This window comes from Artemia sp. Qi Xiang Cuo, chromosome 3 (assembly GCF_049724085.1).
Source record: "Artemia sp. Qi Xiang Cuo chromosome 3, ASM4972408v1, whole genome shotgun sequence".
NCBI lineage: Eukaryota > Metazoa > Arthropoda > Branchiopoda > Anostraca > Artemiidae > Artemia > Artemia sp. Qi Xiang Cuo.
In genome coordinates this window covers 84,484,765-84,509,941 of record NC_142796.1, presented here as the reverse complement: position 1 = coordinate 84,509,941, position 25,177 = coordinate 84,484,765, and the positions used below count along the sequence as shown (strand labels likewise).

The window sequence follows — 25,177 nt, the reverse complement described above, 5'->3', positions numbered from 1 at the left end:
CATATGAAAAAGTTTTCAACTCACCTGCAACCGCACACAGTTCTTTGATTTTTGTATTTCTCTTTGCAAATTTAGGAGTGTAATAAACTAGAATTCTCTCCCATCTTGGGATTTAACTTGAATAAAGATAAGAATGTTAATCATGGCTATAGAAGATAATGATGGATTTGATGGTCTAGTGGATGACGAAATGGAAGATGATAATGTTGATCAAGATTTTACTGATGAAGGTAGGCTAGGGTTAAAAACCAGTAGGCTAGGTATCCAATTGAACAAAATCAAACAGTTCGTGGTAACGAACTGTAAGTAAGGAGCGAACCGGCTCAATGTTAACCGAAAGTCTAAAAAACGGAATTTTGATACCAATAGATACATCAAAAGAATCAGATTTTAATGCCGATTTCAAATATATAAGTTTGATTAAGTTTAATCTTACCCATCAAAAGTTACGTGCCTGAGAAAATTTGGCTGATTTTCGAAAAAAGGGGGAAAGACCCCCTAACAGTTATATAACCTTAATGAAAATCAAACCATCATATTCAGCTTATCAGAGAAACCTACTGTAGATGTTTCAAGCTCCTATCTAAAAAAATGTTGAATTTTACATTTTTTGCCATAAGAAAGATCACGGATGGGTTTTTTTTTTTTTTTTTTTTTTTTTTTTTTTTTACCAGGGGTGTTAGTATAGACCCCGTGGTCCGATAAAATAGTGGGAGGGCTAATTGGAACGGAAATTAAAAGTTCTAGTGCCCTTTTTAAGTGACCAAAAAAAATGGAGGGAAATTAGGCCCCCTCCCACGCTCATTTTTTTCCCAAAGTCACCCGATCAAAATTTTGAGATAGCCATTTTGTTCAGCATGGGCGAAAATATGATAAAAATGTCTTTTAGGATGACTTGATCCCCCAAAGTCCCCAGGGGGAGGGCTGAAAGTTATGAAATTTACTCAATGTTAACATTTAGTATTGGTGAGTGGGAAGTATACTGACTTTTTCAGAGGAGATTTTTTCTGGTAGGTGGGGGAAGGTGAGGGTGGGGGGCTATATGGAAGGATCTTTCCATGAAGGACGTTTTCATGGGGGAAGGGACATGGCGATGACGGGGACGCCGGATTTCCCAGCATTATTAAAGAGAAAGATCAGGAATTAAATAAAAAAAAACAAGTTTTTCAACTGATCAACTGATTGTGATTAAGAGGTCATTTTTAAAGAACTGGAAAAAAAAATTCGAACTATAGTTTAAAGAGCAGGGTATTGACTAGGGGGCGAACCCCCTAACATACGTGTTAAAAATTTATGAATATAGAAGTTCGTTACGTAAGTTAATTCTAAGTTACGTATATTTATTACTAATAAAAACGTTCGTAAATAAAATTAAACAAGTTTCGAGAAAGCCATTTAACCAAATATAATATGCAAATTTTGTTTTAATTATTCATGTACGGTGAGCCAAAATCAAAACCTGCATTAATTCGAAAACGTTCAAAAATTAAATATAAAAAAAAACAAGTTTTTTTTTTTAACTGGAAGTAAGGAGCAACATTAAAACTTGAAACGCGAACAGAGATTATTCCGTATATAAAAGGGACTGTCCCCTCCTCAACGCATCGCTCTTTACGCTAAAGTTTTTTATTGTTTAAAAAAATAAAGTTGTGAGACAGAGTCAAACTTTAGCGTAAAGAGCGAGGCGTTGAGGAGGGGACAGCCCCTTTCATATACGGAATAATTTCTGTTCGTTTTAAGTTTTAATGTCGCTCCTTACTTTCAGTTTAAAAAACTTGTTTTTTTTATTTAATTACATAAAACCACAACCCTTACATCTTGTTGCCAAAGAAGAATTGTGGGTAAATTTCTACCAAATCATATTATTGAGTTAGGAATAAAGTGAATAAGCAACACCATTCAATGCCTTTTTTACACCTACCTACCTAACCTAACCCTGAATTGGCATATATAGGGCCTAGGGGGGGGGCGGAAATTCATGTCCAATAGAAATGATTATTATAGGCCTATTCATAATCAGCATAAAAAAAGGCATCCAATGGTGTATTCACTTTTGTCCTAACTCAATAATATGATTTTGTAGTACTTTACCAAATTGTGAAGAATTTTATAGGCTGTAGGCCTATCAGAAAAGCTAAACATCTAAGCTTTACATCAATATGGTTAGGTTATTAGCCTATTAAAAGTGTTTAAGGATCAAACATTGGAAATTATTAGCCTAGTTTATTGACTTACCTACAAGGACCTTGGTAATTTTTTTGCAAATCATTATTGACTTACAAATTAAGTAAACATACTACTCAATGCCTTTTTATGCTCTTTCCAAATATAATAATCATGTTTGTCAGGAATGAATTTTACCCCCACCCCTATTTATACCAATTCAGGGGGTAAATTTCTACCAAATCATATTATTGAGTTATTTCACAGCAGCAACATTTAAAGAAATTTAAGCTAATTTTCTTGTGAATTATTATCTCAATTAATCAGTAGTTGTACCAAACAAATCATGCTCAAATTCTCCTCAGGGACATACTGTGGTAATTCTTTTGATACTGAAACTTTCCCCATAGTAGAGTGCAGACAGTTTGTTATTATTGTAATATCCTTTCTTGTTCTAGTTTTGTTTTACTTTAAAGTTTTTTCCAATAGGCAATGATTAGAAGTCCTCAAAAAAATGCCCCCCCCCCCCCCAGATCCCACCCCAAATACCAGTGAAATTGATACCCATCTTGGCTGGTCAAGCTCACTATCACAAAGTTCACATGATAGCTCCAATTCTGAGAATAGGACAATGATCAGTGTAGGGGCTAATGTCACTATAAATGATGATGATGGGTTTCAAGAGGTCCTTTCTAGAAGCTCTAAAAAAAGGAAAAAATCTCCCCAATCAAAAGCATTTCCCCTCTCCCTGCCCAAGATCCTCCCTCCCAAAACTTTGGAATTTACCTTAAAATTTCTCCTATTACCCCCTTTGAAATAAAAAAGATTACTGCAATAAGAGTTGCAATTTTCAAACTGATAAAATCATTGTTCTCTATTAATATTCACTGTGATGGATCCCTGCTAATAGCTGTCTAAGATCAAAAATCAGCAGACACAATAATTAATCTAAATTCCCTTCTGAATACCCCAATCAATGCATCCAAATGGAACCCAAAAGAATCTGCAACAAAAATAGTAGTTTATACTGTTCCCCCAGAAATACCCATTCAGGAGTTAAAATAAGGGCTCTCAGATAGGGCTGGCAACACAATCCCAGTTGAAGATGTTACCCAACTTGGTAAACCTAACTCTAATGGCCTAAAAACAAGTAGATCCTTCGTATTTACACTGAAGGAAAAAATTTATATCTCAGAAAAGTTATTCCTATTTGGGCAAATCAAATCGCACAATGAATACAAACCAAACCCTATCCAGTGTCAGAAGTGTCTCAAACTGGGACACACAACAAACAAATGCAATGAAATTCTCCTAGAGTGCAGTAATTGTAAAGCATTCCATCCTAAAGAGTTGACAACTTGCAACAACACTCAGCCTACATGTATCAATTGCAAAAGCCCACATGAATCTACCAATAAATCACTATGCCCTGCATATAAGAAAAGAGCACTAATACTCCAAATATCAACAGAAAAGGCCATTCCATGCCCCTTTGCTGCAACGGAAGCAAATGCTGCCCAACAATCCCACATAAAGCTCGTAATGAAACCAACCAAAACCCCCCAGTCAAACGCCCCCTATGCATCAAGTACCCTGTATAAAACGCCCTCTCTAGGCCCCCTAGCTCACATCCCTTTCAGAATGAATCACCATGTCAACAAGCCTCCTTGTCCAGTGAGATGAGGTCAGCCTGCCCCCCCCCCCCCCCTCCCAAGAAGAAACACACCAGAAACACTACCAGGAATTAATCCCTTAATTGACAAACAGGATGCACAACCAAACATGCAATCCCCAAATATATGCTTTTTCATTTTACACTGTAATGCAGTTCAGGCCATGAACATATATAAACTACAGAAGACAAAAATCATTGTAGAATTGGCAAAAATCTACATCCCATATGATATGCTCATTTAAGCAAAAAAAGATTTTGCTTTACTTTTAACAAAGCTGAACATTGATACACAGTCATATGAAAAATAAATCAACAACACAACTCATATCAATACTCCAGTGGAATGTAAGATACTCACAGAAAATAAGCTGAATGAACTAATATCTTTTATGGTAAATAAACCCATTGATATTGCTTGCCTCCAGGAAACTCATTGAACCCAAAATCAACAAATTAAGTCGCTGGGATACATTATCCAGAGAAAGGATATATCATCAGAAAGAAAAGGAGGTGGAGTAGATTTATTAGTTAAAAATAATATAAAATTCTGTGGCATCAACTTTCCAGATTTTGCAAATAATGTTGATGCAATTAGTATCAGTGTTTGACTGAATAATATAAAAACCTACATAATAAGCTTTTATAACCCTAATGGCCAAACTACAGATGCAATGGATTTTTTTAATCATATAAATAATTCTAATATGTTAAAATTACCTTAATTTGCACTTCAGAGCAAATTAAGGTCCATACTGGATCTGTTGTGCTCCGGGTCAATGATGGCAAAAATTTGTCACTGTGTTAGGGCCCAGTGACACGCCATATGAGAGGTCTGCTAGAGAGATGCAATTTAAGCCCACTTGGTAGTGGTGGCCACAAGGTAGGTATGGCCTGTAAAGACCATTCTCAGTGGTATAGAGCTGATACCACCACACAACAGCAACTTTGGATTGAGTACGCAAGATGGTTGGGTATGACAAGCAGCATCAGCCTCCTAGCAAGACACTCATTATGATAAAGTTGGCATCAGTCAGTAGTTGAGTGGGACGGACAGTCCCACTCGTGTTTCCATGGCTTGTTATTCCATTCCTTGTCAAGTCTGGACTTGAAGGATGCAGCCATAGGTGCAGTTGCTGTTTCAGCTTGAAGGCTATTCCAATTGTTGACAACATGCTCAGAGAAGAAGTGTTGCCGCGTTTGTGTTTTGACCAAACGTTTTGACAGCTTATGTGAGTGTCCTCTTGTATGGTGCTGACTTGAATGTTTGGTAAATTGGGGGTTATTTGGTTGTGCGTTGTACTTGTAGGTCAACATCATATCACCACGGCGGCGTCTGAAGACGAGTGTTGGCAGCTGCATGTGTTCCAGTCTCTTGTTGTATGGGAGATCTCATAGGCCAGCTATGCACTTTGTGGCACGTCTCTGAACTCCTTTGATTAGACTGGTATCATTCTTATAAGAAGGGGAGGTGAGACACGTACCAAAATCCAAAACGGGTCTAACTATAGCCTTATAGAGCCCTAGAAAGACTGTACAGGAGCAGCTAAAAAATATCATTATTTGCAGACTTCAATGCCCACAGCCTTTTGTGGGGGACTAAACCAGCAAATAAACCTGGTAAATTGATTGAGCATATGACTTCAAATAATATTGAATTAGCTGTTGCTACCCCTCGAAACTTTCAGAAAATAGGGATTCACAATCATTTGTCACCTAAATAAGTGTTTTCAGTTCTGAAAATATTGCTCCATAGTTCCTATATTCAACTTTCAACCATTCTGAGCAGGAAACTTGGATAGAGTCTGAGACAGAATCCAATGTCTGAATGCCCACTGAGGTGTTTTGGCTCTTTGGAAATTCCTACCTTAAAATTGCTTCTTGTAGCAATTTTTCATTGTGAAGCTCCAGAGTTTGTTTTAAGTTGTTTTCACTGTTGATAGTGACCAGTTGCAGTTGTTCCTTTATAACTATTGTATAAGTAATTAAACTTGTTTCCATCTCAAATGAAACATCATATACAGGAGGAGGGGAAAAAACAGTATTGTAATCAGACAAAAAAAAGGAAAAGAATTGTTGTTGGAAAATTACAAATTTTAGTGCAGGATCAGCAACAATTTGACTATTATACAGTATATCATGTACTGTACATCTGCTGCAACAGTTTTGAGAGGCATAACACCAGAAAGATTTTGGATAACATCCTCAGCAAATATCTCCTCAAACCTCTTCAACTCCTTGATTTGATTAGTTGCCTGGTTACAAAGAGAATTGAATATTTGTTTTCACAACATTTACAAATTTGTTTTTAAAATAACATATTACTATTAAGACTAAGGCAAATAATAATTAACATCCCTGAACCAGCTGCAAGGGGTAATTTTTTCTCAGTAGTGAGTTGTTTTTAGAAACATGTTTTTAAATCCTTGGTTACTATGAACTGTTTTACCTTTTTGGGCTCAATATGGAATTTCCCCCAGAAGCAATTATTAAATTCTTCAAGTGATATATTCACTTTCATCCTAGCTAAAGTATCTTGAAAATTGCAAAATTACCCATACCATTTTGACCCCTAAAAGGTAACCTTTTTTATCACTAAAAATGAGTTTTAATAATGGTTAAAATATGTTTAATCTGTAAATCAATGCTGAAGTTAGCATTGAGTGCTTGAACTTATGCTAATTTGCTTTATTTCATCCATGCTAAATTTCAAGGATAAGGCTACTTCCACACTGTTCATTTTTTCTTTTATAGGGCCTAGCTCAGCTCTAAGCACAATCTTGGTTTTTGCAATGGTATTAGAAATAGTAGTCTGAAGATTTCCTATTACCTGTGTAATCACTGATGTTGCATCTTGAATAGTAGTTGTGGGCTGGGGGGTGGTAATGGATCTAGGACTGGTCTCATTTTGATTTATGCCATTTGAAACCACTAATCATAAGCAGTTTCACAAGCTGTTCATACTCCAAATTGGATATTTTTAGGCAATCACACACATCTATTTATAACATCCATCACAGAGTAATGCTTTAGAGTCTTCTTGTAGGTCAGAAATGCACAATAGACATCTGTCCATATTTTTTTAGGGTTTTTGTCTGAGATGCCTTTGTTTAGGCAGTATTTTGGGCAAGAACTGCTATTCTATGGTCTCTTTAGGGATTATAACTTTTCAAGACCTGCACCAAATTCAAAAAAGGACTGTCATAAGGATTGATCAGCTCAAAACGAAAATATTTGTAGGTTTTTATTACTTTTTCAGGTTTAGTTTCTGATTAATCAGTTATGTAGAAGTCCTTGATTAACTCACTGGGTCTAGTCTTCCTATTATGATTAGAGTAATGTATGTGAACCTCAGGGAGTGCAGTTGTATGATATCTCTCCATTAACACCCACATGGCTGCCATTACTGCACTTGATGCAGGAATCTTGACTTGAAACATCCAAAAGGAGGAATTTTTACATGTGATATGATCCTCCAAAAGGAGGTCTCAAACCTTGTTTCAAACCTAATTTTTAATCTGTGGAGGTGTTATTGTAAAATGAAAGAGACATCATTATCTTTTCATAAGCATTTGTTGTCCCACTCCAGTGCTGTATTAATTCTCAACCTCTTTTTTAAAAAGAAAACATTGATTAACTGAATGCCTTCAAGGATTTACTCACTGATCACCCTTAGATAATAAGAAAGATTTGATAATATACCATATTACAATAATAATAAATAACAATGATAATCATTGTAAGGTGTGATAATATTAAGAAAGATCTGAAAATATAGCTTGAGTTTGTCACAAAATCTGTCAGGGGGGTTTAGTGCTAATAAATCATCCATTCATATTACAATTGGAAAATAATATGCCAAAACAGCAGCTTAAGGTATATGTTCCCTCTAAAGAAGCAGTTTTTTGGCATGCTGGTAACTTGAGCCAAAAGGACAATATATATCACTGAATCAAAGAGTCTCAGATCTATCTATTCACAAAGCCAGAATGATGAAATTGCTTAGACTTTTTCTTGGGGGATTGTCTTGACTTGCTTTGAAAATAGAAAAGTTTATCTTTTTTTAATATTTTTCAAAGTATTTTCAATCTTTAAAACCATGCACACCCCATTTCGAAAATTTAGTTGAGCAGTTTAAAAGAAGGCAGATAATCAGGAGATTGGTACCTGTACTATGCAAACCATGGGTTCAGCATTCAAACAGTTCCATTTTCCAGATGCATAGAGCTGAATCTCACCTATGGAATGGTATCAAAACTGTTGAAAAGCAGAAAAATAACATACTAAAAATTGCACTGGGAAGATAAAACTTAAGCATGTACATGGAAATGTTGTATGTCGCCTTCCCCCCACCCAATGTTAAAATGTTTCTTTTAATTTCTGTTTGCAAATTTTTTGGGTACTTAGAATCTGCCCGGGTATGTATTTGGCACCCCCCCCCCCCCCCACAAACACACACACACACATAAGACGAGGGTTACCTTACATAAATTTTATTGGACAATAGCTTGACAGAACATTTAGGGAAAGGTTGTTAAAAAAAAAAAAAAAAATTGGGATAGCAATAATATTTATTTATTATTAATTGTAAATTTTTTTGTTAATATTGAATTCTTTCCCTCTATGATTTTGATTGTGTTGCCCCATACCTGTGAACAGGGGAAGTAATTCTATCCCTTTATAATCCTTAGAAATGTTTAGGATTTTTAGGCCTAAAAATGCATTTTTGTTATTTTATGCCCTTTGTCTAGAATAAAAAAAACTATACATCTATTATATCTGCAAATATTTATATATTGTATGAATGTATTATGTTATGTATCTATGTATTACCCATGGGCATAGGCAGCATATTGTCTTGGGGGGGGGGGGGCAGTTGATAGTGTGATGGAGTTTTATCAACTGCTTTTTCCAAACCATCTGCTTTTTCAGCCATATCTAATGTAAATTTGAAGGTCTAGGGGGGGGGGGGTAGCTGCCCACCTCCCCCCTCCCTATGCCCATGGTATTACCTTAAATCACACTTGCCAACAATAGGATGATTCTGTAGTTACCAGTCAGTGAAGATAGTGTGCTGACTTATCAGGTTAGTCCCAAACTATTTGCAAGGGCTTGTTACACTGTTACTTGTCAACTGATGATTTGAATGCCTCAATACTGACAGAAGAGACTGTATCCTAGTCTAAAAAGCTCCATAGACTCACCAGGTTTTGGTTTTAACCTAAAACAGGGTTTGATCTCATCCTTTTGGGCATGCTTTGGGATAAGATTTTCAAAATTGAGCATCTTGAATGCCATAGTCATTTCCCCTCTTTTTCAGCCATAACCACTGTGGTGTTAACAAACAAAAAAGACAAACAACCCCAGAATGTGGTGGGATATTGATGGGAATTATACTATGAAATTCAACATGAATTAGAGCCCCAAGTCGAAAATACCAACTACTATCAACAAAAATTAAAAATTTCTATACTTGTTCTATATATATTTTTATAAATGTGATAACTATATTGTTATACTATACTAATAGCTATATTTCTATAGTTATTCAATATAAATAGAATAACTGCTGTTCTAAGGTTCCAGTTTTTCTAGTCTAAAAAAAATTGTTGCTTCAAATCTTGACACTGGTCAATCACAGATTTTTTTTTTCTTGAAAATTGAACAGTTTTTAAGTCAAGTCTAACTATCAGTAGAGTTGAAATATGCCTATACAAGTAAAGGATGGTTATCCCTTCTTTTTTTGTGTCAACTTCTGAATCTTTGCAGAGCTCATCCCTGAACTATTAACAGAAAGACCTCAAGAGAATGATCAACTTGAAAGTGTTCTTGTTGTGGATGGTGTCCCAAAAGTGGGCCCTGAACGTTTTGATAAGCTCCAAAATGTAATTAAGAAAATTTTTGGACGTTTTGGTGACATAATCAGTGAGTATTATCCTAAGAATGAAGAAGGGTGTACTAAAGGGTAAGTTCAGTTCTTAAATGGTTTGCTTATTTATAAATTATATTGTTTTATTTCCTTCTTTGTGTCTCTTTTGTGTATGCCTTTCCCTTATTTTTCTCTGTTGCTATCCATTGCTTCATCCCCTATATCAATTGTTTTCTCTAGTTTCTGTTGTTCTTTATTCCTCCTTTTTTTTCTCTATCTCTACTTGTTTCCTTTTTTCTCTGTTTTGGTATCATTGAAAAAGTTGGTTGATCAACTGTAGACAATCAGGGTGTGCATTCTGAATTTCAGATCATTTGCCCCTCTTCTTTCTAGTTTGGGTTGACAATACGTGAATCTTTAGTTTATTTTTCTTTTCTTGCAATAAGTTCATAAGCTTGATAAGAAGGTAACAACTAAAAATATGAAGCATAGAGTACCCTAGTTTTGAATCGTCACATAAGCTTTGAACCAGTGTCTCCCTCCTCCCCATTTTCCCAGCCAATATATTTTTTACCATTTGTTTTGTATATTTTATTGGGGTTTTATTCTTTTGTTTTTTTCATATTTTCCTCAAAGTTGCCTCTCTTCAAATGAAAAATGACTGAACAACCAGATTTTATTTTGTTAAATCTTTGCCACAAATTTGCTTGAAGGATACAACTAAACTATGAAAGAAATGAACTAGAATATTCATAGAAGCTTTAAGCTGCTAACTCCACCCCCTCCCTATACAGCCAAAAGATTTTTTTAATCTATTTTGTTATTTTGCTCTATTATTCAAATTTGCTGCTTTTTAAATTAAAAGACTAAATAATCTGATTTAAAAAACAAAAACAAAAAAAGAGTATAAATTAATGCCAAGTTTTGTTTTGTCAAACTCTCTTTGCTTCACACTTGCTTTTTTCTCTCTTGTTTTGTTCCAAATATCTCTTCAAAGTAAAAAGAAAACAGCAACAATTAAATAACCAGATAAAAAAAGAAATCACCCCAGTGGTGATACTCACTGGAAGGTGGAATCATAAGCTCTCTCACTGGAAGGTGGCTGCTAATTTATATCAATGTTTACTTTTTGTTTTAAGACCAAGGGACGAGAAACTGAGGGATAGATAAAACGAAAGAGACTCATCGCTGCATTAAAGCAAACTCGTTCTTCAGTCAAAAATAACTCTGCTCTCCATCCCTCCAGCAAAATCAACCCAGCCCGTCCTTAGTTCAAACGTGTCACATTGTGAATAAGGTGTAGATTGTATATAGAAAAGAAATCACCCCAGTGGTGATACTCTCTTGACTCTGTAATAATAAGCTCTCTCAATGTAATGGGGCTTCTAATGTATATATCTGGTGTATTTTTGTTTTATTACCAATGAACGAGAAACTGAGTGATAGATAAATTTCCCGATACTCATCGCTACATTAAAGAAATCTCATACTTCAGTCAAAAAAAGGTCTGCTCTCCATCCCTCCATCAAAATCAACTCAGCCCTTCCTTAGTTCAAACTTGTCCCTTTATGTAATAAGGTGTAGATTGTAGATAGAAAAGAAATCACCCCAGTGGTGATACTCACTGGAATTTGGAATCATAAGCTCTCTCACTGGAAGGTGGCAGCTAATTTATATCAATGTTTTATTTTCGTTTTAAGACCAAGGGACGAGAAACTTAGTGATAGATAAAACGAAAGAGACTCATTGCTGCATTAAAGCAAACTCGTTCCTCAGTCAAAAATAAGTCTGATCTCCATCCCTCCATCAAAATCAACTCACCCCTTCCTCAGTTCAAACTTGTCCCTTTATGTAATAAGGTGTAGATTGTAGATAGAAAAGAAATCACCCCGGTGGTGATACTCACTGGAATTTGGACTCATAAGCTCTCTCACTGGAAGGTGGCAGCTAATTTATATCAATGTTTTACTTTTTGTTTTAAGACCAAGGGACGAGAAACTGAGGGATAGATAAAACGAAAGAGACTCATTGCTGCATTAAAGCAAACTCATTCCTCAGTCAAAAAAAAGTCTGCTCTCCATCCCTCCATCAAAATCAACCCAACCCTTCCTCAGTTCAAACTTGTCCCTTTATGTAATAAGGTGTAGATTGTAGATAGAAAAGAAATCACCCCCGTGGTGATACTCACTGGAATTTGTAATCATAATCTCTCTCACTGGAAGGTGGCAGCTACTTTATATCAATGTTTTATTTTCGTTTTAAGACCAAGGGACGAGAAACTGAGGCATAGATAAAACGAAAGAGACTCATCGCTGCATTAAAGCAAACTCATTCCTCAGTCAAAAATAAGTCTGCTCTCCATCCCTCCAGCAAAATCAACTCAGCCCTTCCTTAGTTCAAACTTGTCCCTTTATGTAATAAGGTGTAGATTGTAGATAGAAAAGAAATCACCCCAGTGGTGATACTCACTGGAATTTGGAATCATAAGCTCTCTCACTGGAAGGTGGCTGCTAATTTATATCAATGTTTTATTTTAGTTTTAAGACCAAGGGACGAGAAACTGAGGCGTAGATATAACGAACGAGACTCATCACTGCATAAAAGCAAACTCATTTTTCAGTCAAAAATAACTCTGCTCTCCAACCCTCCATCAAAATCAACTCAACCCTTCCTCAGTTCAAACTTGTTCCTTTGTGTAATAAGGTGTAGATTGTAGATAGAAAAGAAATCACCCCAGTGGTGATACTCACTGGAATTTGGAATCATAAGCTCTCTCACTGGAAGGTGGCTGCTAATTTATATCAATGTTTTATTTTCGTTTTTAGACCAAGGGACGAGAAACTGAGGCGTAGATAAAAAGAAAGAGACTCATTGCTGCCGTAAAGAAAACTCATTCCTCAGTCAAAAATAAGTCTGCTCTCCATCCTTCCATCAAAATCAACCCAACCCTTCCTCAGTTCAAACTTGTCCCTTTATGTAATAAGGTGTAGATTGTAGATAGAAAAGAAATCACCCCGGTGGTGATACTCACTGGAATTTGGAATCATAAGCTCTCTCACTGGAAGGTGGCTGCTAATTTATATCAATGTTTTATTTTCGTTTTAAGACCAAGGGACGAGAACCTGAGGCATAGATAAAACGAACGAGACTCATCACTGCATTAAAGCAAACTCATTCTTCAGTCAAAAATAAGTCTGCTCTCCATCCCTCCATCAAAATCAACTCAACCCTTCCTCAGTTCAAACTTGTCCCTTTATGTAATAAGGTGTAGATTGTAGATAGAAAAGAAATCACCCCAGTGGTGATACTCACTGGAATTTGGAATCATAAGCTCTCTCACTGGAAGGTGGCTGCTAATTTATATCAATGTTTTATTTTCGTTTTAAGACCAAGGGACGAGAAACTGAGGGATAGATAAAACGAACGAGACTCATCACTGCATAAAAGCAAACTCATTTTTCAGTCAAAAAAAGCTCTGCTCTCCATCCCTCCATCAAAATCAACTCAACCCTTCCTCAGTTCAAACTTGTTCCTTTGTGTAATAAGGTGTAGACTGTAGATAGAAAAGAAATCACCCCGGTGGTGATACTAACTGGAATTTGTAATCATAAGCTCTCTCACTGGACGGTGGCTGCTAATTTATATCAATGTATTATTTTCGTTTTAAGACCAAGGGACGAGAAACTTAGTGATAGATAAAAAGAAAGAGACTCATTGATGCAATAAAGAAAACTCGTTCATCAGTCAAACATAAGTCTGATCTCCATCCTTCCATAAAAATCAACCCAACCCTTCCTCAGTTCAAACTTGTCCCTTTGTGTAATAAGGTGTAGATTGTAGATAGAAAAGAAATCACCCCGGTGGTGATACTCACTTGAATTTGGAATCATAAGCTCTCTCACCGGAAGGTGGCTGCTAATTTATATCAATGTTTTATTTTCGTTTTAAGACCAAGGGACGAGAAACTGAGGCATAGATAAAACGAAAGAGACTCATCAGTGCATTAAAGCAAACTCATTCCTCAGTCAAAATTAGCTCTGCTCTCCATCCCTCCAACCAAATCAACTCAACCCGTCCTTAGTTCAAACGTGTCAAAGTATGACTAAGGTGTAGATTGTAGATAGAAAAGACAACACCCAGGAGGTGATAATATCGGGTCTTTGTACTAATAAGCTCTATCTACGGAAGGTGGCAGCTCATGTATATCTATGTTTTATTTTTGTTTTAAGACCAAGGGACGAGAAACTGAGGGATAGATAAAACGAAAGAGACTCATTACTGCATTAAAGAAAACTCAGTCCTCAGTCAAAAATAAGTCTGCTCTCCATCCCTCCATCAAAATCAACCCAACCCTTCCTCAGTTCAAACTTGTCCCTTTATGTAATAAGGTGTAGATTGTATATAGAAAAGAAATCACCCCAGTGGTGATACTCTCTTGAATTTGTAATCATAAGCTCTCTCAATTTAATTTGGCAGCTAATTTATATCTTTTTTGACTTTTTGTTTTACTACCCAGGAACGAGAAACTGATTGATAGATAAATTTACCGAGACTCATCACTACATACAAGAAATCTCGGACCTCAGTCAAAAAATGGAATGCTCTCCATCCCTCCAGAAAAATCAACCCAGCCCTTCCTCAGTTAAAACTTGTCCCTTTGTGTAATAAGGTGTAGATTTAACAGTAACCGAAATACCAGCAGATTCTAATATAAAATGATTGAAGTTACAGAAGAGGGCTATTTCATGCAATCACCTGTTGAACGATAGAGTTAATTACATAAAATAATACAATTTTAGTAGCACTAAGATTGCACAATTTTGTTATTTTGATTTTTTTAATAATTTTGGGTTTTCACAGCTAGTTGCAAATAAAAAGGGAATTAGACTTGTTTTTTATTTAATTCCTAATCGTTTTCAAATACTGCTGGAAAATTTGGTTCTGGCTCCATCGAAAATTTCCTCCTCTTACAGGAAACTCCTCTGTGTAAGGGTCCTCCCACTTAATATACCCTCCCCCTATAAAATTTCCCGTGGCAAATTCTATCCTCGCAGAAAATTCCCCCCGAAAAATTTCCTGGAGATAGTATTCTGCTTAGAATACTTTCATTTTGAAAAAGGATTTTATTTCTAATCGTTTTTCAAATCATTCCATAAATTCTGTAAAATTTTCCCATGGAGAATTTCTCCTGTAAAAAAATCCTCGTTGGCAGTTCGTTTTCAAGTTTAACTGAGGTTTAAGTCCCCCCCCCCTCCTTCTTAGGCTAACATAAAGAGCCTTCATGCCAAATAAGGTAAAAATATTAGGCCAAAGATCTATTGTTTCTTCTTTTAGCTATTGCACCAAGAAAACTCGCCTTTATCCCCTTAACTTACTTGAACCTATTGTTTACTCTATTTATTTAGTTTTAGAAGGTGGAAGGCGTTTAGTCCGCACATTGATTGTTTACTACAATATTTCAACTACAATGAAATATTTCTTCGCTTTCAACAAATGGGCTTTCTGTAAACACATAATTCGTCAAAGAGAAATAAATATTTTAAGTTAGATCAAAAACTCGGCTTGTAATTGCTTCATGTGGATTAAAGGTTCAAGTTGATCAGGGGTGGAGCGGGGGGGGGGGTTAAAAACTAAATATACAATGGTCTGTCGATGGGAGTATACTATGTAATAGTTGAAAACTTAATTGATCAGTTCTGGGTGACCTAGTGAGGTTTAATGTTTGGATGAGACTTTAAAAAAAGTTGAATGGGCAGCCCTGGAGTTTTCACCTTCTAACATTTAGAAGTAATGCAGTTGCAGACCTGACTGAATCAAGATATGCAAATAATTTAAGGTACCAAAGACAGTGAAAATGAATCTGATTATGTCTTTTTTTGCAGCCATTAAACAAGTCTGGGAGGTCAGTATTTTTAATCTATGTTTTAAAACTTCCCAGGGGGTCTCGTACTAGAGGGGGATAGAATCCCTCCCCATTTCCCCTCAAAATTCTTGAAACATTGATTATTGTATATAGATTCTATTTTTCTTAAGATAAGATAAGATAAGGGTTTATTCCAAAAACAACACAACGCAAAAAAACAAATGACCTTCCATAAGCTAACGCTTGTTCGGAAGTAATTACCCTCTTAAAATTAACACTTATAATAACATAATAAAGAGAAAGAAGAGAAAAAAAGAGAAAAAGAAGAAAGAAAGAAAAAAAGAAGAAAAAAATGAAAATCCTACACTCACTCGGCTCCTGGTCGCAATAATCAAAAATCAATACTTCACATACTCCAAAACTTCCCGCCACCATCCCGTAAATAATAAATAAACAGAACAAAAAAAAAAAAAAATATATAGGAAAAACGGGAAAAAACGGGTTCCAGGCAAACCAGAGAATGACTCAACTATACCACCCATTAAACATTCATACAAATTCAAATTCAAACCTATGGAGACAAAGGGTTTTAAGGTCCCGGCGGAACTCACATAGATTTGGTGAACTTTTCAAAGAAACAGGCAAATTATTCCAGACAACTGGCCCCACATGACGTATTGAAAATAGCAATCTAGTACTAGTAACTTGATGTGTCCGTATATCTCTAGCATGACGAGTAGAATAATTGTTTACATCATCACCAGAAATAAATAAATTTGAAAAACACTTGGGAACTAAATTAGAAAAATACTTAAACATAAATAACCCATGGTAAAATTTTCCAAGACCTGACACAGGGATAATATTTAACTGTACATATTGGGATCTAACCGAGGTTCTCCGATTATCTCCGGACAACACTCGCAGTGCCATATTTTGTATCACACGTAACTGCTGCAAATGCACTGAAAATGTGCTAGACCATATACTCATGTAATATACTAAATACGGGTGAACTAACGAAAAATAAATCAATCTCAAAACAGAAACATGGAAAATATTTTTTAACTTTCTCATCATTCCAACATTTCTTGCAATCTTACTACTAATAAAAGAAACATGATTTTTAAAACTAAGGCATTCATTCACAATAACACCAAGGTATTGTATAGTATTTGTACGCTTAATTACATAGTTCTCCATTTGCAAAACCAGAACCCAAGGGTAAAAATTTGATGATCTACCATATATAATAAAACCTGATTTACTATGATTTAATAAAAGCTCATTCACTCTCATCCACTTATCTATACTTAACATACCTCTTCTCATTATCTCTATTAAATCAGATTCAGTCTTTGCTGCGGCAATAAAATGGGTATCATCTGCAAAACTAGGAATAATCACCCTACAATTAGAATGTGCACTATCTAATAAATCCAAAACAGAAAATCATAAGTCATTGATATAAACCAAGAATAAAAGCCGACCTAATACAGAACCCTGTGGAACACCATAATCAACCATTCTTTCACCAGACCTCACATTAGAAATTTCAACGCACTGGGTCCTACCTCTCAAAAAAGTTTCAAATAACTTCAACGCATTTCCTCTAATTCCACAATTTTCTAGCTTCATAATTAAAATTTCATGGTCAACTGTATCGAACGCTTTAACAATATCTAGAAAAATAGACGCCGCCTTAAACCCTTGGTCCAAAGCATCATGCACAAACGTCGTCAAAAATAAAACTGCCTGTTCGGTAGACATCCCCTTACGAAAACCGAACTGATTAGAATGGAAAAAGGAAATATTCTCCAAAAACTCAGATACTTTAGAATTAAAAAGTTTGTCTACTAGCCTAGAAATAACAGAAAGGAGGGATATCGGCCGATAATGATTCACATTTTTCCTATCACCCCCTTTAAATAAAGGTATTACTCTGGCACTTTTAAGACACTCCGGATATATACCACATTTAAAACTAGCATTAACCAGGTACAAAATTTGTTGCAATATCACAGGAAAAATTGACTTAAAAACCTTTGTTGTAATAAAGTCTGACCCGGATGCACAATTTTGCATACCTTTTACCACATCAGACAATTCTTTTTCAGTAACTAGTCGCAAGTACATAGAAACGTCACTACTTTCAGGCAAAAACCAAGTAAAATCACCATCACTTGCAAGCTGCTGAACAGACGACGCTAACCAGCACCCTACACTGGAAAAGTGCTCACACATACGTTCAGTAGTTTGGCAAATATTTTCACCATCAACAAGGCTACTAACAATTTCAGGCTTATTCGGTTTAATAACAGAATTTATAACATTCCAAGTCTTTCTCGGGTTACCCTCCCCATTTTTAAAACTATCACTCAGGTAATCTAACTTAGCTTTACGAAGTATACTATTCAACTTATTACTATACGCTTTATAAATATTTACATCGCTAATACTATTACCTAATGCGGACTTTTTATACAATTGCTATCGCCTAGCTAGAGAAACTAGAATACTCTTCGTAACCCAAGGCTTCTTCGGCGAATCAAAATAGTTACGTTTCTTCCTAACTTGACTACAAGCAACTACCGTATCCTTAATCATCGAATACCAAAGTGTAAATTTATCATTCACATCCATATCATTACTATATAAAAAAATCACAATTTTTTCCTCCAAGCTGATTTTTTAACTTCGGTACATTAATTACAGGAAAACAAGTTTTCGGTACTTCAGAACGATCTGATCTTGGCCGGTTCAAAAGAGAAGGAATAGACACCAACAGACCGAAATGATCCGAAACGTCGTTTACAATAACACTCGCACTACTATATTCAGTACTTAAGTAAACGTTATCAAACAACGTAGCAGAATCATGGCTCACTCTTGTACATATATTAATAAAAGGCTGTAGTCCATAACCTAGCATAGTGTTTAGAAACTCCCTAGCTCTAAGGTTACTATTCACAGTTCTTAAATCCAAGTTTAAATCACCACAAATAAAACAAGGTCTAGTAGAAATTGGTAACTTATCCAATTGCTCTTCTAAAAGTGAGCTAAACTCATCTATATTATACGATACGAAGGGGGTCTATAAACGGCAATCATAAAACACTTAAAATTAAGACACGGCAATTCTAACACCATACTTTCAAACAACATTTCTCGATTAACTCTTATATCATCTCTCACCTTAACCTCAAAATCATTACGCACATAAATTGCTAAGCCGCCATGTTGATGCATCTCTCTATTTTTAATATACAGCTTATAATTACCAATCTCTAACAGAGAAGAACTATGGTTCTTCAACCAAGTTTCCGTTAAAGCTAAAACATGAGGGGTTGATTGCAGACATAACTCATTCAAAAACTGGTATGAACTTCCAATCCCTTGGCAATTTAAATGAAAAATATTAAACTCACTTTGACAACTAATAGAACTCAAATCACACAGAAACTTATAACGGGAATCAGGATTAACCTCATGAAACTCACCCACATCAAAATCTCTGTGAAGTACCCCTTCCCCCAAATCATGCAATTTCATCGAATCACTCTCAAGAAACCCCAGCCGTTCCTTACCTAAACTTGACATTTAAAATAATCAATCCGAAGGGATGGAAACAGGAATTTTGGAATGCGAAAAAATAGTAACCTTACCATACCATGAGTGAAACGACCAAGAATCGAGAAAATTCAGACCAACAAATCCTGAAAGAAAACAAAAGAAAAGAAAACATGGACCAAACATAATAACAAAAAGAATCGCCAACATAGGGGACATAAATAACAAAAACAATGAATACTTCATAACACAAAAAAATGAATAAGTTAATAATAATAAACGCAACAGCCGCTTATTTTAGATTTCATAACTGACACTACACAATACTCACACGATTACAGACCATCCTTTCACAAGATTACCATAATATCAAATAGGGACCTATATTAAACTCCTTCTCTACCTTTACCACCGCGTAAACCTCTTCCCCTCACTTGACTGCGCTGATGCACATTGCTATCACTGCATGGTGAATTAAGCTCCGGGATTATATCACTAGGGCAGAATGTGGCTCGCGAACCATTAAGACGATCAAAATAAAGATAAGGTGGAACGGTTTTAGACACCCAAGTTGAAATACCTATATCCTTTAGCTTAGCCTTCTTTTCAAAAAAACTTTTTTATGCCTCCCGGACAGAAAGAGGGGCATCATCACTACTATAAATCTCTTTCAGATTCCTTACAAATTTCCCTTTCAAATTCTTGCTAACTTTTAGTAAATCAATTTTCTGTTCCCTTGAAAAAACATTAACTTTGAAAAATTTCCGGTCTTTCATGTTTTGTAGCACTGTAAACTTGGGAACCTCACTTAATTCAAGCCCAGACAGACATACTTGCTTAAACGCTTCACTAGCGTCTTCCTTACTGTCACAAGGCAAATTACAAACAATAATGTTACTGTCAGATACATGGTATTCACACATCTTTGACCGACTTGCAAGATCAATATTGTTTTTTCTCAGTGCCATCGCTTCACTCGTGATAACGCTTATCTGCTTTTTTAGGCTATCAGTTTCGCTTTCAACTGATACTACATGGGCTTGAACTTCCGTAACCAATGCGTGAAACTCAAGCTGCGCTTTTTCCACCGATATAACCCTTTGTTCCAGAGATCTCATACGTTCATTAATAGAGTCTAACTTAGATCCGTTTTCTTTCACGATTGCCAGCATCGTAACAAAATCTTCGGACAATTTTAACAATGGTGACTGGGACTCCTCGCTAGAAGTGGCCGAAACATCTAAAACTGCTCCAGTTCCATCAGCTCCAGCACGCTGGACTTTACGCCGACGTCCCATCTTAGAAATAATTAAACAAGAAACGACTTACCTCCCTAGGCAACAAATATTTATCCTCGGAGCTGCCAACGTGCATTAAGCTTTAGCCGTTACAAGGGCACGGCAAACGCCAACTCCGAACTCAGCTCCAAGAACGACTCCTAACGCCAATCTCGAACTCAGCTCCAAAAACAACTTGAAATTTAGGCCAATAGGTCAGCAACAATTCCTCTTCGGGATAATGCACCAAATTTTAACGAATAATTATAATTTGAACACTCGATCAAAAATCAGAATCACAGTTCAGAATGGTTTATATTCAGAATAAACTTGTAACCGCCACTGGATAGACAAATAAGCGGCTCTCGCGTAATAGGCCTTACTCAATCATAAGACAAAACATTACAAATGTTAATTATTCCAAACTAACCAACTTGGCAATTCAAAAACTAGTCAGTAATAGATCCTAAATCATAATCCATTATTACAATTTGAGTTAAAATGTTCACTCATTCACTTCTATCGAACAAACACACCTTATTCCATTTAAGATTATTAACTCAGATAATAATTTTTTTTAAATACACAAGTATCCAAACAATTCAAATTATAAGCAATCTTCAAAATTCAGGTGTATAACTAATCAGTGACGTCACCGATCCAGTCAAAAAATCCAATCTCCAATATTTGAGTGCATTCAGGTAATTGCGTAAGATTTAATCCATTACAAAATTGTGTCACTCTTTAATCCTTTTTAAAATATATATGACCTTCACTGGCGGATGCTGAATGAGAACTGAAGGAAGTTACACTACAAAGTTTCAAAGTGCTTTACATATTATATATATATATATAATTTATTTAGTTTTCTATTTTTTGCCTCATTTTCTGTAAGCTGTTTTGTGATTTGAGTTGAAAGAATCCTTCTTTATATATATTAAAAGCATTTCGCTTAGTGTTATTTGTGTTAGTAAATAAATGAAGATCAGATATCTATTTAAAACTGAGTAAAAGAGCATGGACAGGGGCGTCGTTTGGGGATGGCAAGGGGGGCAGTTGCCCCCCCCCCAATAATTTGGAGAAGAAAATATTATGCATCCCATACCCGTTGACTATCCAGATATGCACCCCTCTTGCCACCCCCTCCCCCCAATAAAATGCTGGAGATTCGCCCCTGAGTATGGGTAGGCTATGAGTATGAGTAGCCTACAAAAAAACATCGTCTATGTCATGTTGCGTCTGGCGTTCCTTAGTGCCTTTTCAAATTTAAAAAAAAAAAAAAAATCGGAAACTTTGATGAAACACTTGTTGCTCTGCTAATTTTGGCAATTATAGTGATTAAAACTATTTTTCTAGTAAAATTCTAAATTAGAGGCTTTTGTGTGTCTTGGAAAGTAGTTCAGTTTGATGAAAGAAACTTACAGGGATGAATCCATAGCCCTAATGATCCTCTGGTAAGGTATTTTGCAGTACCTGCCTCCTCCCTTCTTCCATTTAACAGCAGGCGGGCTTTTCAGTGATACTATTTAGCCCTTTTCCTTTTGCTTCACTCTGTGAGCTACACAGCTACTGGCTTGATTGCCTCATATTTATTAGATAATTTCAGATATCTTTCAGTAGATCTTTCGACTCTAGGAGCTCAATTATGAGATGATAGATGTCAATTTCTATGCTCTGTGTGCAGGTATAGTTGGCTGATAGTGAGATTTTGTGGTGTTTGAAGCATTTTAACAGTTTACAAAGCAAGGTATGTTCTGCAGACGTCAGTATATTACATTCAAATAGGCAATGGTCAATTGTTTCATTATTCATATTACAATGCCTGCAAAGAGGGGACAGGGGAGTTTAACCACTTGAATTAGAAAACTTATACGAAAATGCAAGAAAATTTAGTCCATTTGTTCCAGAACGAATTCTATGATAAATTTTAGAAAGATACTTATTGGTAAAGGGGGAGAGGATAGGATTAAACTGATTAAAATTAATATCTGATAGCCTCCATCAGTAAATATCTCTAATTGGGATTGGTCTCCCACTTGGCTGGTCCATATTTATAGCATTTTTTGCTATTTCATCAAGCTGATGATTACCACTTATGCCAGAGTGGCTAGGAATGTACTGAAAATAAGTTCTTATGCCACTTGAAGCAAAATTATTTATAATACTAATACAATCATGAGCGTCAATGTTCAACTTAAACTGAGGAGCTGAGGCCAGCAATTCAAGGCCTGATAAAGAGTCGGAATATGCTATAATATTATTTGAATTAGGAATCAAAGGTTGGTTTTCCTTAAAGTGTTCTAATGCCATGATTATGGCATTTAACTAAGCAGACATTGTAGATACATTATTATATAATCTCTCGCCCATTGCAATTTTCAGGTGAGGAAGGAAAGCACCCCTTGCTACCTTCTCATTCATTTTGGACCCATGAACCAATATTTGGATATGGTTTTTACTAGTAATTATTTCAAGTTCAGCAAATTTTTTCTGGACAAAAGCAATGGGGGTTAAATCTTTATTCCACTTTGAGAAATCAGTATTTTTTCTGGGACTTGACCAATTGCAAAAGACTATGTGCAATAAACTTTGCCGATATAGGTAACTTCTTCTTAATATTGTCAAACTCATCTGCAATGAGACTATACTTAGCAAGATTTCTTAACCAATTATCTAGGGTATGTGATCTTTTTGATGCAATTTTTGTAAGATGTTTTGTGTTGAAGAGAAAGCTACGTCTCTCCCTTATTGTTGTCAATCCTCTCTCCATAAGCAGAAATTTGGTGCTTGTGGGTTTCCTAAGACCAAATATGAGACGTATTATATCATTTTGTGTTGTTTCAATTTTTTGCATCTGGGTGTTTGCACATGCACCATAGACAATGAGCCCATAGTCAATATGGGGTCTTATATCTGATTTATAAAACCGGAGTAAGGTTTTCTCCTTACAGCCCCAGGGTGTGGAAACAAGTCTTTTTAGTATATTTGTTTTTCTATAGCATTTTTTTATTGTGTCTGAAATGTGGAGGTGGAAATTCAGTTTTTGGTCAAGCATGAGACCAAGGTAATTAATATGATTATCTTCTGGAATAGTTGTTTTATTTAGAGTTAGTTTTGCATTAAGATGGTTTCGCTTTCGATGAAATTGGATTATTTTTTACTTGGTAGGTGCAATGGGCAAATCTGAATGTTGAAGGGCCTATAGGACACAGGGTAATCTTTCGGTTTATTTTTCTTTAGGATTGGTAGGAGGGACGAACATTTCCATATATTGGGAAACATAGCAGAAGCCCAAGCATGATTATAACCATTTAGCATATTCTGTTTTTATGAAGGGATGAGATTCTTTATCCATGTAGAGCGTATATTGTCATAGCTGCCGCTAGTTTTGGTCCTAATATGATGTATTGCATTATTCAATTCCTGGATTGAAAATGGATTGGTTATATACTTTGATCCTGGGCGTGGTTGGTAACTTGGGTTCTAGGAATTGGGGACATTTTGCTTCGATTATTTGATGTTAGCTTATTAACAAAAAGAGTTGCAAATAGATTAGCTTTTTCATTATCATTGTCATAATGGGTATTATTATGTATAAGCTCATACAGGAGTGGGTTTGGGGAAGTCTTTTTCCCACAGATGTGGCTTATGACTTTATGTATAAATGGCTCATGTGTTTCTCTGGAGAGATTATTTGCAAAATTATTCCAGTATTTATATTTAGCATCTATTATAGTCCTTTTTAGATTAGATTCTGCTTGTAATTTTTTAGATATGTAGTATGTGAGGGTTTTTTTTTCTGAATTTCTGAAAAATATACGAATATAGAAGTTAGTTACGTAAGTTAATTTGTAAAGACATTCATTTAGCAAAAGAAAAGTAAAATTTTTATGCAAATAAAAGCTGCATTAACTAAAAAACGATCAGAAATTAATTAAAAAAAACAAGTTTTTTAAACTGAAAGTAAGGAGCGACATTAAAACTTAAAACGAACAGAAATTATTCCGTATATGAAAGGGGCTGTCCCCTCCTCAACGCCTCGCTCTTTATTCCGTATATGAAAGGGGCTGTCGCCTCCTCAACGCCTCGCTCTTTACGCTAAAGTTTTTTATTGTTTAAAAAAAAAATTGTGAGACAGTCAAACTTTAGCGTAAAGAGCGAGGCGTTGAGGAGGGGACAGCCCCTTTCATATACGGAATAAAGAGCGAGGCGTTGAGGAGGGGACAGCCCCTTTCATGTACGGAATAATTTCTGTTCGTTTTAAGTTTTAATGTCGCTCCTTACTTTCAGTTTAAAAAACTTGTTTTTTTTATTTAATTTATTAGTAAAGATGTCAAGACTTCAGCGTGTGTGTCAACTGTTGTGTTTGAAATGCCGAAATTTTGAGTGACACTTGTAATTTCAACATTTTGCTTATTTTGGAACATAGACCAATTTGCTTTAGTGCTGATATATTTGGAGGTATGTGATAGAGTTTCAGCAGGTTCATTTAGGGAGCAAACTATAGCAAAGTGGTCATTACATAGACTATCAATTGTATTTATATAAATTTTATTCAAGATATTTAATGACACAATTTGTAGGTCAAATGTGGAGAATCTGGCACTTTTGGGGTTGAAATAAGTATTCAGGTTCGGAGGGGTAGCAACAGCTAATTCATTATTATTTGAAGTCATATACTCAATCAATTACTAGCTTTATTTGTTGGTTTATTCCCCCACAAAAGGCTGTGGGCATTGAAATCTCCACAAATAATGATATTT

General features: G+C 35.6%; 2 protein-coding genes across 3 annotated transcripts in view; one reads left to right on the top strand and one right to left on the bottom strand.

Annotated features, from left to right (window-relative positions):
- Positions 1–25,177, bottom strand: part of Ggamma30A (guanine nucleotide-binding protein subunit gamma-e) — a 224,381-nt gene that overhangs the window by 96,553 nt on the left and 102,651 nt on the right. The gene's annotated exons all lie outside the window — the stretch shown is intronic.
- The window catches only part of LOC148954663 (eukaryotic translation initiation factor 3 subunit B-like), a 63,334-nt gene continuing 38,168 nt past the window's right edge, over positions 12–25,177 (top strand). The window contains exons 1-2 of the mRNA XM_089086454.1: positions 12–230; positions 9,605–9,800. Coding sequence (XP_088942580.1) covers positions 134–230; positions 9,605–9,800 — 293 coding nt within the window. The 5' untranslated portion in view covers positions 12–133. The remainder of the gene's footprint in view (positions 231–9,604; positions 9,801–25,177) is intronic.